At 36.2% G+C, this 16,956-nt stretch overlaps 1 protein-coding gene across 1 annotated transcript; it reads left to right on the forward strand.

Moving 5' to 3' along the window:
• The first annotated feature begins 422 nt into the window (after positions 1–422).
• LOC149576573 (uncharacterized) lies at positions 423–12,702 on the forward strand. The gene is made up of 4 exons (XM_089817910.1): positions 423–934; positions 9,520–10,506; positions 11,405–11,452; positions 11,578–12,702. Exons 1-4 carry the CDS (start codon positions 662–664, stop codon positions 12,022–12,024), a joined length of 1,755 nt encoding a protein of 584 aa, XP_089674036.1. The 5' UTR covers positions 423–661; the 3' UTR covers positions 12,025–12,702.
• Positions 12,703–16,956: the final 4,254 nt, after the last annotated feature.

The following is a 16,956-nucleotide window of genomic DNA, read 5'->3' on the forward strand; positions in this document are numbered from 1 at the left end:
TTCCAGCTTCACCCCTTTTCACCAACTTATTAACAACCATAAGCTTCTATTTTTTAGAAGATTCTAAATAACTCGCTAGCAAAATAGAATTTTACTCATGAGATCACCCATTTCCTCTTCAAACCCCTGCCTAAATCAACAAGCCAATTGACCCTCAAAAAACAAAAATGACTCTTTCACATCTCATCACATCTATTCTCAACTTCCAATTCCCAACTTCCAACACAAAGTGTAAAACCCTAATCCCTTTAATTCTGTTAAACCCAAGCCGATTTGTATTTTTATTATAATCATAATTAGTAATTTCACTTTTGTGTATTTACGAAGCTCGACTTATCATTAATCGGGAATTTAACCAGAATTTTAACACAGCTGCGAAAAAACAACCAGCCATTTATGTAAATTAGTGTAAAACAGCGGTTGGTTGAAAAGTCTCGAGCGACTGGCACAATTCAACAGAAAACGCCTATTTTTAAGCAACAAAATAACCACCTTGCAGAAATAAAATTGCGAAGAGAAATTTCCAAGGATACTGTTTTGCATCCGACAAAATTTCGTTCTTCGGACAGGGAAATTCTTCTTTCAACAGCGATTAATAAATTTTATGGTTTCCCCAGACAAGGGTGACCAATCCATTTTATAGCGGCTCAACACCCACTTTATGGAGTCAAGTTCGAGTGATCATTTCCAGACGGCAATGAATAAAACGGCGGATGCAGGAATGGGCAGTAGTAAAACTGCACAAGTTGGGAGTCAAAGCGAGAGCAGCGACTACAGTTTGTCAGAGGACGAGGGTATCGATGATTACAGGCGGGGGGGATATCATGCTGTCAGAATTGGGGATTCCTTCAATGGAGGCCGATATATTGTGCAGTCCAAGCTGGGTTGGGGTCACTTTTCTACCGTCTGGCTAGCCTGGGACACTAAAGACAATGTATGTTGCAAAACCTTCCATTTTGATCTTAAATTTAGTCTAGGGTTATCTTTTCGTTTTTTGTTTTACGGTTTTGTTGGGTAAATTCGGCAATAGTTTAGCTTCTGTTTGGCGGTCGTTTGATGTTTTGGCAAAAATGTATACCCCTTTGGCAATGATGTATATCCTCAGCCGATATTTGAAGACCTCAGTTATTTGTTTGTTTTAGGACTATTTTCAGGCTCTGATTTTGCCGATTGATTAAACTTGCTTATACTTCTTTTGTAAAGGTAACTTTGGGCTTAGCTGCCACAGTTTAGGGGTATTATTTCCATCAAAGTGACCCTGGTCTTGCACATGGCCTTGGCCTTGTCTGTTGGGGTGTGGGGACCGGGGTATGATGCTGGTTGCCAGGATCCTGCATCCAGCGCTAGATGCGTTAATTTTAATCAATTTCATCTTGCCTTTCGGGGTATGATTACAAATGGCATATGCTCCAATCAGATAACGGATGCTATAATTTTTCTAGTTTTTAACATTTCCCATGTCTTCCGACGATTTGTTTTTGGACTTGCATCCAGTGGTAAGTGCAGAAGGATACCCTTCAATGCAGAAGGATATCTTTCAATGCGGAATACATGTCATGGTTATTTGCTCCTGGAGCTCAGCAATGAAAGCCTCAATGATTTCTCTGTGAAGCGTATCTGATCTATCAGGCATAATGGTTTGGCTAGATGAAAAACTAATATTCTAACCCGACACATAGGGTCAGAGTTTTAAAGCTGGCGTCAAAGACAAATAGAATGAGCCTTGTATTGATAACTGTAGATCTTTTTGTTGGCTGTGAAGTTTAAGTCATTAAGATGGGAAGGGTTTGAGCTTGAACGTTTGTTTTTTGAATTTAATATGATGAAGGAAGTGTTGGTTATTTGTTTAATGGAAAGAATCAAAGATATTGGATCCCTGCTCAATAAACCAAATCAATTAGCCTTGTAAGTTACTTCAAATGTATTTGACGTAGATTAAGAAAATTAAAGAAAGCCACTGTCACAAAATATCGAGTTGCTAAGACTAACCAAGCATTTAAAGAAGACTGAAATGAGATGTATAATCATACCTGTCCGACATAAATAAACTTAGCAAACTAGCTGAACAATCATTCCTGTCTGACATATTAAAGTAATAGAACTGTTAAGAGCAACGTGTATAGCAGAATGGGATGATCGCTCCCAAACAAGTTGACACTTGTAAAGAAATCAAAGTCCTGGAGTAACTCTGCTACAATCATTCACATTCAGAGCATGATCCTTTGCTCACAATGCTTCTTTGACAAATGTAGTCTGAAACAATTGTCTCAGCTAATGACATCTTCACCTGTGAGCCAAAGTGATGATGCAGGTTTAGTGAAGGACTCTTGCCTTGTTTTGCTAGATAGGATACATCCATAGGGAGCTCGTTCTTGCTCCAGAAATGTTAAACTAAAAGGATTAGGGGTTTAAGTGCACAGGGCTCACCTTTTTCACGTGGTCCACAAGATCTACAAAATTCTTTACATATACATCTGCATCCCCATGTGTGCTCAGAGCTAAAGATCTGGACCAGTGAAGGCATATGGAAGTTCAAAACTTCGTCATTGCATGTTTCAGATTTTTTGACTGACTGACCTTAAGCACCACTTGGTCTTCCTGAAAATGCTCTAGCACATCAACTTCTTAAAGCTAACACAGAGACTTAAAATAGGAACAAGGAGACATAATGCCATATATGGTCTAACGAGGCAGGGTATGAGCACAGAGAATTGTCTTCAATTTTTTTGACTGACTGACCTGAAACACCACTTGGTCTTCCTGAAAATGCTCTAGTACATCATCTTCTTAAAGCTAACACAGAGACACTTAAAATAGGAACAAGGAAACATAATGCCCTTTTATAGTCTTAAGAGGCAGGATATGAGCACAGGGCATTGTCTTGTTTTTTGTCAGGACTCAGCATGAAAGGAGCCACCTGTCAGATGGACCAAACAATGATTGGCGTGCATGAGAACATGGCTGCAGTTTTCTGAGTGAGTGATAAATTGGGTCAAATAAAGCCAAGAACATGTTAATGATGGATGGAGACAAATGTCTCACATAACAGAGTGACTTCTAACCTCCCAGGTTGATGGCTATGGTCTATATTTATCTCAAGCAATCTATCACTTGATTGGCTGGATTATCTTATGCTCCTTCACATTAGAAATGTTTGCATTTGATGACACTGAAGTCCCTGTACACAACTTTTTCTTCATGAACTGTACTTTTGGATCAGTCAATGCTGTTACAAGGAGCCACTTCATTGGGAGAAACCATACAATTAACTGGTCTAGGATTCTTGTCCCTGGATTAAAAACTGATCAAAAAAGTGTAATCAAATATTCAGTTTGCACTTCTGTACCCATCGTCAAAATACATGATTCATTGGAATGTAAATAAGATTCTCCTATATAGAAATCTTGAGGATAACAGATTTCTTTCGTATCATGCTCTTTTATCTTAAAGCCTGTTCTCTGTCTAAGTTACGAGAGTTGTAGATTTGATGCTTAATACTGTACTTTACAAGCACGCCACATTTTAGGTCCCTTTTGGAGATCTTTGAAGCAGGGCTACATTTTCAGGCTCTTTGTGGAGATGTTTTGTTTCCTTGAAATGATTTTATTATACTTTATTCTCTAAGACATTCTCTGTCTAAGTTACAAAAGTTGTAGATTTGATCCTTAATACTGTACTTTACAAGCACACCACATTTTAGGTCCATTTTGGAGATCTTTAAAGCAGGGCTACATTTTCATGCTCTTTGCGGGGATGTTTTGTTTCTTTGAATGATTTTATCATACTTTATTTTTCTCTAAGTCAGGTTTATTATCTTGCTTTTTCATTCAGAATGTTATGAATTATGGCCTTTCTAATATCTGTGTAAATTGGCAACATTCACCTTTTCATATTTTAATGTATAAATAATTTGTGATAGTTTATAGAAACATTTGTCTTCGGAGTGGTCTCTATTCAGGTCATCATAATGGCAATTTCTTTGCTTTGCCACTGGACAATGCACTCCTTTCTTTTTGGCTAATATCAAGGAAAGAATTTAGTAATTCATCTTAGGAGTGGTCATCATTCTGGGCATCATGGAAGTCCTCAGAAAATTTCACACAGAAAATGAGAGCATTTGTAGCAAGTTTGCGGGCAATCTCGAGTTGCTTGCTGGCATCAGCTACATCCTTTATGGATTGAGTAAAGACAAAAAACTAAAGAGTTGTTAAATTTAGCTCAATAGGTAGAGATCACTGATTTTAGGCATCATTGTTGTGATCCTCCTGATTGTTAGGATTGTCATTATGAGTGAACCATGTCAATATATGTTTTTAATAAATTTTCTTTTTTTGAGTAGACATGATAATCTTTTTACATCTTGTTTACTTTTCTCTGATTGTTGTTTTATTCCTGCTGTTTGTCTTTTTCTAAGTTTAAACTGTCGGTTATAACTTATTATTGTAATGTTGTAAACCATTCGATCAGAAATTTTGTACTGTATATAGCAGCATTGTACTTACAGTGCAACAGTTTCAAATAGTCAAAGCATGGGAAATTTGTAAGAAAAAATAAAAGCCTCAAAAAAAAAAAAAAAAAAAGAGCAAAAACTTAAGCATTTTGAGGGGTTGTAAGCAAACTCCAATGGCTATTTTGAAAAATTTGGTGGTTTTCTGAACATATTGTGTTTAACCTGAGTGCTTTGTCACATCTGCCCCATTTTGGCTTTTGTTGGCTGATTTATTGATTAAACTGGGCATTTTGGTTCTGATTGGCATGGGAAATTGGTGGGTGCAATATGCCCGTGATTAAATTGCAGGTTTTTCCCATGTTTCAGTTCAATAGTAATTCTGTGACCTGCTACAGGTGGTTGGTCAGATTTGCCTAGAAAGCATAACAATAAATCAAAATCTATTTTTTCCTTTATATAGTAATCATTTCAACATAAATAGTGTATGTGCTCTTTATTGAGAGACCTGTATGTTCAACTGGTATAATTTTAGCACATTCAAAATTAAATTTTTGTAATGTATGTTTTTTGAGTTTTACATCCACTTGAAGGATGAAACTGAAAGTATATGCTAATTAGGATTGTTTCCTTGCAAATATTGTTTACTTTCTTTATATATTAGCTCTCAACAGTGAATTTTTACTGCACAAATATGATATTGTCATATTTCTGTAAACTAGTTGATTTGCAAATGTTTCTGTGTTATAGTAATGAAATTTTAGATGTTGTTGCATAGTTATTAAAACTAAAAGAACCTAGAACTGGTCCTTCTCCCAAATCCTTGTAAACCTTCTTCAGTTGAAGACATGAAACCTTTTTTTATGGTTAATATATTAGGTTTTATTTGGCAAAATCTGTTTGGTTCCTTTTGATGTTCAATACATGTGTACATCTTCAAAGAAAATGTCAGTATTTTTTTTAATCAATTAGTAGGTGAATCTGTTTGTTCCCCTTGTGCTTGGAGAAATAAAGAAACTACATCATGTCTTTCGAAATCATACCAACCATATCTATTGTTCAAAGTTGATGAATACCTTGGAATTAAAACACTGCAGCTAGTTACTCACCATAAAACATGCTGGCAATCTTTTCAAAAGTATTGTTGCAATGTTTGATAACTATTTGCCAATAAATTGCTAAAAACGTACAACTTATCATGAAAAGCTTGCCTAAATGAATATAAATTTTGTTGTTTTCATGTATGTTAAAAACTTCGTATGATTTTTGTATTTTGGGTAGACGCCCTGCAAACTCCCACAGCTAAGAAGTTATACTTGATTTGCCAAGGACCAATTTCATTGCCTCATTTGCAGTTTGAAAGCATATTATAATGCGTAGCAATGATTTGAACATTTCATATTAATAATTGAATGCTCAAAACCTGTTTGAAGTTCCGGCAGAATATTTGAATGCCCAGCAAAAGGATTTAAATGTCCAGCATGTGATTTGATGCATACTCTGTAATTTCCAATGATAATATAGATGCAGCAATATATATTTAGCTTCAAGTTCATATTAGCGACAAAAAAATGGCACGAATAAACAATTTCAGAGTAGTTTGTGTTAGTGTTTTCAGAGCCAGAATAGCATTGACACAAATATCAGATATCTAAGAGCACAAATGCAGATTGACACAATTATCTATCCTGAAAAACAGCCTCCTTCTGGAGGGAAGCAGCGCAGCCCACAAAATGATGATGCCTTTTATTCCAATACAAAACTGATACAAAAGTTTTCCCTTGTGATTGAAGTCTTCACACTTTCAATCAATAAGACTGTTTTTTCCTTTATCAATTTTCACTCAGACTATAATTAATATGAACATGAATTTTCTCTGCACTTAGTGTGATGACTTGGAAAATGATTTATCAAAATAATGAACAGTGATTGAGATTCAATGCACGTCTCTCTGAATTATCACACAATACTCGGGTACAATCCTTTTGAAGTCTTCAGAATAAAAAACGATAACCTCTGCTACTCTCAGATTACACCAAAAGAATATCGATGCAAGACTTAATAAGGGAAAATGCCAACCGACAACTATTATTAGCATATATAATATGAACTCATGCCACATAAAGGCACGTGTAACTGAAGCTATAAAGAGAAGTATCACTGTAGGAATGAAGACCAACAATGAAACATTGCTGCTGAAACATGAAAGAATTAAGAGATTGCACAGTGCCAACATAAAAGCACTGCCATTAAACTAACAGATGCAAGTCACCATAAAGAAAATAAGATTAACTAATGATGCTAATAAAAGCCAGCAAACAATAGGAAAGAAAGAAATGACATGAACAGGAGCCATATTGAATCATGTCAACACAACTGACAACTTCTATGAACAGAGGATAATAGAAGGCAACAGAACTTGACGAAAGGCAAGAGAGAGATCTTTAACGTGTCATTGCATGACAAAAACACGTAGCTACAAAAACAAATGTCAAAAATAATATCACAGATTTTCTCAATATAAATTGTTATCTCAGCACGACAATATTCACCATAGCTACTATTAGGGGTGAAACAGGAACACAAAAATAAAGTCATGGAGTCACAAACATAGCTTCCACCATGGCTACTCCCAGAGGCCGGATCCACCATAGGTCATCACATTTCTTCGAGAAACCATTTTTCCTAGTCTGGTTAGGATCGTTTCCTTAGTTTCATTCTGATACCATGTTAATGTATTCAGAACCAGATTCGCAGACAAATATCTGATATCTAAGAGCACAAATACAGATTGACACAATTATTTCTTCTGGGAAAAGCCCTCCACAAAATAATGGTGCTTATTCCAACCTCAAAACTGAAACAAAAGTTTTTTCTTGTAATTGAAGTATTCACACTTTCAATCAATAAGTAAAACTCGATATGAATATGAATTTTCTTTGCACTTAAACACTTAGTGTGATGACTCAGAAAATGATATATCAAAATAATCAGCTGTGATTGAGAGTCAATGTATGTCTCTCTGAATATCACACAATACTCAGATACAATTCTCTTGAAGTCTTCCAAATAAACAACAATAACCTCTGGTACTCTCAGATCACACCAATATATAAAGAACAAAATATTAACGCAAGACTTAGGAAGGAATAACACCAACCAACCATCTTTAGTAGCATATATGTAATACAATAATAATATGAACAGATGCCACATAAAGGCATGTGTAATCAAAACCATAAAGAGAATAATTGCTGAAGGAATGAAGACCAACAATGAAATGTGGCCACTGAGACATGAAGGGATTAAGAGATCACATGATGCCAACATAAAAGTGCTGCCTTCAAACTAACAGTGCCAAGTGACCATAGAGATCCTGGCAACAATAAAAAAAGATCAATTATGATGTTAATAAAAGCTCGTGAACAATAGGAAAGAAAGAAACACGACGACCAGGAGCCATATCGAATAATGTCAACACAACTGACAACTGCTATGAACAGATGATGATAGAAGGCAACAGAACTAGATGAAAGACAGAGAAATCACAGGTGTACCGATCTGTATTGCAGCTATAAACTTCATCAGATTGAATGAATTCAAATATAGAGTGCCATGGATTTTCTAGCAGTGACCTCTGTTCCAGTGACCATCCTTTACATGTTTTGAAATGACTACTTACAGCACAAAATCAGCAATACGTTTTACAAATGCAGTAATATTTGTGTTTTCAAAAAATGATATCATTTTTTTATTTTCTTTCTTGTGTGATAAATTTGTTTAAGTATTGTTGAGTTTTCTCCCAAGTTTTTTGGAGTACTGAGTTTTTAAATTTTTTGGGTCTGCCAAGTAATTTCTAGGTCCGAGTTTTTAAAAAATGGTACAAACTATGCATAAACATACCACTTCTGACGAGATTCAAAAGGGCACAATTCTGTATCAGCATAGCTAATGCACAGACAAATTGCACTAAACCAGCCTAGTCAAAAATCTCTATGACCTTTTATACTAGATGGCAAACACTGCACAGGATGACAAAAAGGGAGAAAACAAAACAGCTCCTCTATTGTCAATACCATAGCTGTAAACAAACAATCTTCAAGCCAAAACCCCCTCAAAATATTCTTCAGCATGCTGCCAACATGACCTGCATTACCTTCATCCCAATATACTTCCTCTTCCACCCAGCGACCCTTAAGTAAGTGTCCATCAGGTGTGTAGGTATGTTGCTCCTCAAAACACTCCAAGAGAAGGAAAATGAACACCATGGCTCAATTTCTTTCTGCACTGAGCACAACAAATGGAGTAGTAATAGAAGACCTTGGATTGTAAAATTTCTGCAGCCCATTGTTTTGAGTTACATATGGACCAGTCAAAGCCTTCGTAACATTGCTGCAGTAAGCATCTAGCAAACAGGATTCTCTCTCCACCTCGTTTGGGGTCCAAGTGCTCGGAGCTTGTCACTTCTGGAGCATTAATGGGTGTGCCATGTTCTGATCTGTTTACTTCCCTCTGCATGAAAAACCTGTACCTTCCTCCCCATTCTCTAGCTACATATCTCCAAAGTGTGATTATTGCACCAATCAAAGCCACATCTCTACACTTGAAACTACTGTTACCAGATTTGACACAAAATCAGCTCACTAACCCTTCTTTTCTAAGATGCTTTTAATTGATCTTAATGCAACATCATTGTTACAGCTGAAAATCACCTCGAGACTATTGTTGCCAAAACTATCTCCTGTCTGTTACTTCCTACAACCTAGGATATCTGCCTTTCCCCAAGCTCCGGAACAACTGAAAGACATCACACCAGAAACAAAGCTAGGTGCCAAAACTCTAGAAATTACTGTTGCCTAACTGCTGAAAACTGCTCCCACTCCAGCAGCCTTGGGATACTTGTGACGATGTTTTATCAAAATTTCACTTTACAATGCCTAGGGAAGCAGTTGCTGAGACTCCTCACTGATCTTTTTTCGAATATTAATGTTAACTTGATAAAGTACAATAATCTAATGAAGTAAATGTGATTTTTTTCTATTGTTTGGTAACTCTGTGTTCTTTTGGAACAGAGATACGTAGCATTGAAGGTACAGAAGAGTGCACAGCATTACACAGAAGCAGCCATTGACGAGATTAAAATCTTACAACAAATTGCAGAAAATGATGCAGAGGACACAAAATGTGTGGTCAAATTGCTTGATCATTTTAAGCATACTGGGCCAAATGGGCAGCATATTTGCATGGTTTTTGAGTTTTTAGGAGACAATTTATTGACTCTGATTAAGTATTACGATTACAAAGGAATGCCTTTGCACATGGTAAAGGAGATTTGCTTTCATGTTTTGGTAGGATTGGACTATTTACATCGCCAACTTTCAATTATTCATACAGATCTGAAACCAGAAAATATTCTTCTGTTATCTACCATTGACCCAATCAAAGATCCGAGGAGGTCTGGTACTCCACCCCTACTTCATGCTAACAAAGATAAATCCATATTTTCTCTGAACTCTCCAGTGGTAAAGGATGCCAAGAGTAGCAATGGTGGATTAACAAGGAATCAAAAGAAAAAATTAAGGCGGAAGGCCAAACGAGTGGCACAGGATTGTGTGGATAGTGTTGATGCATTAGAAGATGAACTTGAACATGAGGTAGTGAAAGGAACTACTGATGATCAAGAGGGGAAATCAGATGTTAAAATCCAAGGGGATTTAATTAAGACTTCTGGAAGCAAAAAGAGCTCGGATGATTCTTTGGGGGCAATGCATGATTCAAGGAATAATAGACAGAGAAAAAGTAGCCGTTCTACAAGGCACAAATTGTTGGAGTCCCTTGATCTTAAATGCAAGCTAGTTGATTTTGGAAATGCTTGTTGGACCTACAAACAGTTTACAAGTGATATTCAAACAAGGCAATATAGGTGTCCAGAAGTTCTGCTGGGATCTAAGTACTCAACTTCAGCAGACATATGGTCCTTTGCATGCATTGCTTTCGAACTTGCAACTGGTGATGTATTGTTTGATCCTCACAGTGGAGATAACTTTGATAGGGATGAGGTGTGTATATCTATTATAGATCTATAAAGAATTTCTGTTATAATTATGCTACAATAATCAAATTATGCTTTTTGTGAAAGTTTGGTACTGGACATTTTGGGCTTGTGTGATGTAACTGGGGGATACAGGTTAAGTTCCAATAAAAATAATACGTGACAATGATCGCCCTTCTTGGAACATGCTATTGTTTGTTAAAAATTAGCGTTCACTTGCACAGTGTGAGTAACCTTTCTGCATCACCATAGAATAGCCATTTTGCCTAAAGATAAATGTTGCATTTGTAAAATAAAACTATTGCTTTGCATCTCTGTATCCTTGTTTCAGGCAAGATTGAATAACAGTATAATGCAATATTCTTCTATATTTATTATTTATTAAATACATAAAAATTGCATACGTATATCTACCGTCATCAATGGTTTGGTCACAAAATTGAAAATTGTCATAGTTCAAAAGTTCAAAAAGATGAAAACAGTTGAGCTTATAAACAAAAAAGATCAATCAATGAAGACTTTTGGATAACTTGCACTCAAATGGATATACACTAATTGCCAAATTGTATAGGGAATCTTTTTGTTTCCGATGAAGCAGAATTAGAATGTTAAATGGAATTGAACATTTGCCAATTTTGTAGTGACTGTTGCTTTAATAGCAGTTATTAGCCACTGATATTTATTTTGTAGCAATTTTCAATTAAAGCATAATGTTAACTTTATCCGAATAATATGGCAAGTAAATTGTAGATCTTGAACATTGTAAGCTAAGTTAATAGTGATGTCAAACAATAAGCTTTAGGTGGTCCCATCATATTTGCTCAACTTTATGCTGATTGATATATATTGTTGAAATTATGAATTCTCAATCCTGATTGGTAATGTTGGCTGTATTGATTTTTTAGGATCACCTTGCCTTAATGATGGAACTTCTTGGTATGATGCCCCGAAGAGTGAGTATATAAAATCCTCATATATTTGTCTATCTTAGGGCAGCTAAAGTGTTATTTGCAATATCTTCTTTACCTCTCTGGTATGCCTGTCTTCTAACATGCTTTTGTGTTTTCCATAATCTTAGATTGCTTTAGGTGGACGTTATTCCCGTGACTTTTTCAACAGGCATGGTGATCTGAGACATATTCGGCGACTACGGTTTTGGCCATTAGAGAAAGTGCTTCAAGAGAAGTATGAATTTTCTGCAAAAGATGCAAAAGATTTGAATGATTTTCTTGTTCCACTCTTAGACTTTGTACCAGAGAAGAGACCCACAGCAGCACAAGCCCTCCTTCACCCATGGCTTAATTCTGGGCCTCGACTTCTTGAACCATCACTGCCATCTGAAAAAGTCGAGAATTGTCACAAGGTTATCCCGCAGAAAGGGACTATTGAAAACAGTGCAAGGGATGCCGTGGAGCATGCTGAGATGGCTATGGGAAATATTGCCATTGAATGCAATTTATCAGATAGGAAATCTCTGAAAGGTTCATTGGACAGAAGTAAGGTTTCACAAGCTCAAAACAACTGACCTCAAAATAAATTCAGTCTCACTGGGAGTATATGCTACAAACTACAAAGTGATGTGAAAAGCAAATGAGTTATTGCAAAGCTGTCTTTGAGAGCCGAAGAATAAAAAACTCTTTTGAAGTCAAATTGGGAGGAGCTAGGCAAGCCTGGCATTTTTTCATAAAGGGATGGCACAGTTCAGGGTAAAATATGTCTTTGGGAGCATATAGGAACTTCCATGAGTGCAACAAATTGTTTGAAGGTTGTGGATGTTGCTTCAGATGTCGTCAATGCGCTCCTTGTAAACTGGTAAACCAAACATGAACAAGCAGTTAGGACTCTGCTTGTACAGGGGTTTCCATTTTACCCCTTAATAGGTTTTTGTTTCTTATTCTTTTTAAATGCCTTTTCAAGGCTGTTGAATGTAGTTTCTGGTGATGTCTAAGTAAATTTTACAAAGTAGATGAAACTAGCTTGAAAGCTGATACTCCATTAGTTTCAAGTTAGATTTTTGATGGATATTCATTATGCAAATGCTATTGTATTATTGGTTTGCTGCAGGATTCAGAACATATCATTCCTTTTGATTTTTTGTTCTCTATCAGAAGAGTTGTAGTTTGCAACTGGGGCTGAAATTCCCCAAATGTTTAAGTTGGAGAAAATGCTATAACTGTTGAGACTAGTGTTTACCTTGCTACAAGTTGCCACACATAAACTAGCAATCAGTATGAGGGGTTTTGCCGATTTGTTTAGGCAAACAAGGTTTTAGTAGATAGCTCACCCATTTGTTTTGCATATGCTCTGGGCATCTGGTTTTAATTTCAAGATTGATGATTTATTCATTGTCATACCCATTTTTGTCCATTTTACATTTGTTAGGAAAATATATTGAATAATGAACACAGAAGGACCTCAAGACAGTGGCATTGTGAATTAAATGGCATATAGTCTTGAAAGTTGCAGCACTTGGCTGAATTAAATGGCATATAGTCTTGAAAGTTGCAGCACTTGGCTTATTTTTTTGTATCAAAATAAATTTGAGATCACAGTCTGGGCGTGCTATCAAGGGACATTAAGGGACTTTAATGAACTGCAATCTCATGTCCGAAACCCAATGAATCTGAACATTGTCCATACAAATTTCAAACTAAATAATGTTTAACCATTTTTTGTGGTCATTGGTAGTTAATGGAGCAAACAACTGTTGTGTGAAGTTTTTTTATTTTATTTAACATAATGGAAATTTCAAAATACTAGTTACATTGAATTCATTCCAGTTACCACCTGAAAGTTTCAGAGATCAAAGCACATACAAAAAAGCCCCTTTTTGGACAAATACGTTGCATACCATGGGTCAGATAGATACAACATTACAAAATTTGATATCAAAAGAGAACATTTTAGAACCATGCCCCTTTTTCTTGTACAAATACACTGCATACCATGGGACAGATACATGCAAAATTAGAAAATTTGATATCAAAAGAGAACTCCATGGCTTAGGTCCATCAGCCCACTTCTATCTCTTGCCATCCTGGGTTGTGACGTTGTATGAGTTGGATATCCAATCCTCCCAAGGAAGAGGAAGAGGTGCCTCAGGTGCACTGGCAGCTGAAGGAGGTGGAACTGTCTGAGGAGCAGCTGCTGGTATGGTGTTGCTGTAATTGCTGGGAGACTGCTAATGGAGCAACATTCACTGGAACAGTCTCATGGGTACCAGGTTAATGACCAGCTGGGGCAACTGCTGCACGAGGTTGAGCTTTCTGATTCTGTTTCCTCTTCCTATCTCTGATTTGCTGTTAACAGCTGGGCAAGGGTGATGTCATAATCAAACTCTAAACAGTATTAATTATGAAACAGTGTAAAAATCATTGAAGTAACTGTACAAGAAATGAGCAAAAAATTGATAATGAATATATTGACCATTTAAAAGAGTGAGAATTTATGATGCATTGATCATGTTGCATGTGGAGAGCAACGTATATATAAATAGTCGCATATAGTAGTGAAATTATACTGTATAGAAAATGAAGAAAAACTGGATGGGATTCTGCATGGGGGAAAATATAAAGATAATATGTTTTTAAGTTTATTTACTTACATGGGTTTTATCTGGCTCATTCCTGAGACAACATCTTCACAATCAACCAGGCATATTACCACACGAGTGCTTGTTTAAAGCTAGACTATCTTTTCTGTACCATTCCCGTTGGCCACCTTTAACTCTCCATTTGATAGCTTGGGGGATTAATTCCTTAATGGCTGCCCTATATGCAACCCTCTGGATGGCTGAAGGGGCTTATTCCTTAACGGTCACTGGTCCGCAGCACACTCTTGCCTGAAGGTACAGCTCCTCTAGCTCGTCCTTGATAAAGTACTCTCCAACCCGAGAACCAAATGACCCTACTGTTGACCATAACCCTTGATGTAAAATGGATCATATGAACTGTTTCTTATTAATGCTGAGAGGGATTCTGTAGTTATGCATGGGTCGGAAAAACATGTGTACATAAAAACCCAAAAATAGTAAATACAACCATTGACGTTATTATCTTATTTATCACATCTTAGTTTCAGATATTTTGTTTGTCTGAAAATCAATATATGAAGTTGTCTATTGTAGCAAAGTTGTGTCAAAGGTTAGGTAGATAGATAGATAGATAGATAAAATTTTAACGTCCACGAGGCCAAAAATAGCCTATGGGACAGCAAGACAACTCAAGCAGACTTAAGTAGCGCTGTTCGCCTCTTGTGTAGACTAATGATGAGCCCCCCCAATTGCTCAATGCACTCTTCGTTGAACAGGTTATGCCAAGAACTGTCACATATAGTATCCGCAAACTTATCCCTGCTATCCTTGTAGGCCTCACATTCTAGAAGAATATCAATATTTTGAAGGAATCTCATGTTTGAAAAATATCGTTATTTATTTCTTAAAGAAAATCTTCTTGTTTTCCAGTCTTCTTTAAATCGTGGAATTCTGGGATCCTTTAAAGCTCCAATCCATGTGATAGAAAATAAAATTTTGTTTTGTTTGAGGTAGCCTCAATGGGCTCTAAAGTAGCTGATTTTGGGCTGGCCAGAGTGCTGAGCGAGAAATCTCCAGGTAGTGAAAGTGCACAGGAAAGGAATACCCAGGTATATATTGCTCCTGAATATGTACTGGATTATAAAATCGTCATCTAAATTGAATGGCACTTTTAGATATTGTAAGTGGACATTGGGTTGTTGACAATTCATAGAGCTGAATGAATGTAAGTTTTTAATGTCTACGGGAGAAAACTTATAGGATCATCCATGAGAGAAGGAATTTTAGTGATGTCCATGAGACTGAACAGTCCAAGGGACTATTCCATGTATTTTTGAAAATACCATTTCTTCTGTTATGAATTTTTGTCAGAATCTGTCTTGGTTTGTAGAACAATTGATGTAGACTACTTGCATCCACATTGTTCATGGATATCTTGGTATGCAACACATTTGAAAACAAATTGCTATACCATTTCAGCACATCATGTACTGCAAAAAAACACGTTTCATCTTGAACCTCATGTCTTGCACAACAAATGATGTGATTTGGATCTCAACGTTGCCACTATCGATCTGGTTTTACCTTCTATTGCCACTTGTAAGTAACCATTACCTTCTTGATCCCAAGAGTGATTGAACTCTTTCACATAGTGGCATTTTTCCTGCCCCATTTGCTTTGTCCACATGGCTGCCTTGAATTTTTCCAGCACAAGTTTTATTGCGTCCTTGGTGTTGGGACTTTTTTATATGCAAATATCCTACTTATTCAACAATGCCTTTTTGCCTCATTGACCATTGACTTATGCCAATGATGTTTATCAATATTTTCAACTTTGTTTAAATAACTTAGCAAATAGATAATCGTTGAAGCTTCCATTGGGAACATATCTCCTTTAGTTAGGAGAATCTCATATGGAACTGTTGATTTGATTTTAAGATTAGTAGTGATAAGATATTTTTGTATTCTTTCAATTTGTTTCCACTCGTGGTTAGAAAGACTGCTTCCCCAAACCTTACAGCCATATGACACAACTACAGTGACCAAGATGCCCAGTAGAGTCTTCTTGGGCTTCTAATCCCATAGTTTTGCTTGCCTTCACTTCTTTTTGAGTAAGAAAGAAGCTCTCCATCCCCCTTGCATTTGTTTAACCCTACATGTCTCCAATTGAGCCCATTGTGAATGTCAATTCCCAAGTATTTATATTCTTCCACAATCTCAAGTGCATTTCCTTCAAAGAAGAAATTAATTCGTTGCTTCTTCCTCTTTAAAGAACTAATCATGATCTTAGTCTTAGTGGTGTCCATTCACATCCTAACTTTCTAACAAGAACTTTTTAGAGCCTTAAATTGTTCTCTTAGATCTTTGGTTGCTTGTGCAATTGAAATGAGATCATTATCATAAAGAATTATTTTTACCATGTATCTAGCAAGTTTGACATCCTCTCCAATAGTTTTGTCTAGCAACTTATCAAGTTTATTAAAATACAAGCCAAATAGAGTGGGTCAAAGCTGACAACTTTATTTTACCCCAATTTCATTGCCAAAATATTCTACCTTGCCTTTTTTTGTCATGATTCTCACTCTAACTTGCTCATGAAGTCTAGGTAAGCTTGTTCAAAACCTTGAGTTCATTCTTCTCCAAAGTTTGTCTCTATGAACCATATCAAAGTTTTTAATTTTTTTTTGACAAAACAACAAAATACCTCTTTGCCTTGGTGACCCTTTATTTTACACTAGGATTTAATTGTAGCCTTCAATTTTGGTACCTTGTGTTAGGATAAAGGTGTCTCAACTTTTGAGTCTAAACATGTTATAAATTTTTAAATTTTTTTTTTCCATAACCCATTTTAGAAGCCCTCAAGTTAAGGAGCTAGTGTCATAAGTTTCTATGTTGAATCTATGTAATGGATATGACAGTTACTAG

Source organism: Cupressus sempervirens, chromosome 1 (assembly GCF_028749045.1).
Source record: "Cupressus sempervirens isolate cs-2001-9-10 chromosome 1, ASM2874904v1, whole genome shotgun sequence".
NCBI lineage: Eukaryota > Viridiplantae > Streptophyta > Pinopsida > Cupressales > Cupressaceae > Cupressus > Cupressus sempervirens.

Bases quoted from the DNA above. Each gene is read 5' to 3' on its own strand.
- LOC149576573 (XM_089817910.1), top strand. From the start codon at position 662: ATGGAGTCAAGTTCGAGTGATCATTTCCAGACGGCAATGAATAAAACG. The intron at 10,507-11,404 runs GTGTGTATATCT...TTGATTTTTTAG, and splicing joins ATAACTTTGATAGGGATGAG to GATCACCTTGCCTTAATGAT. The intron at 11,453-11,577 runs GTGAGTATATAA...CCATAATCTTAG, and splicing joins TTGGTATGATGCCCCGAAGA to ATTGCTTTAGGTGGACGTTA.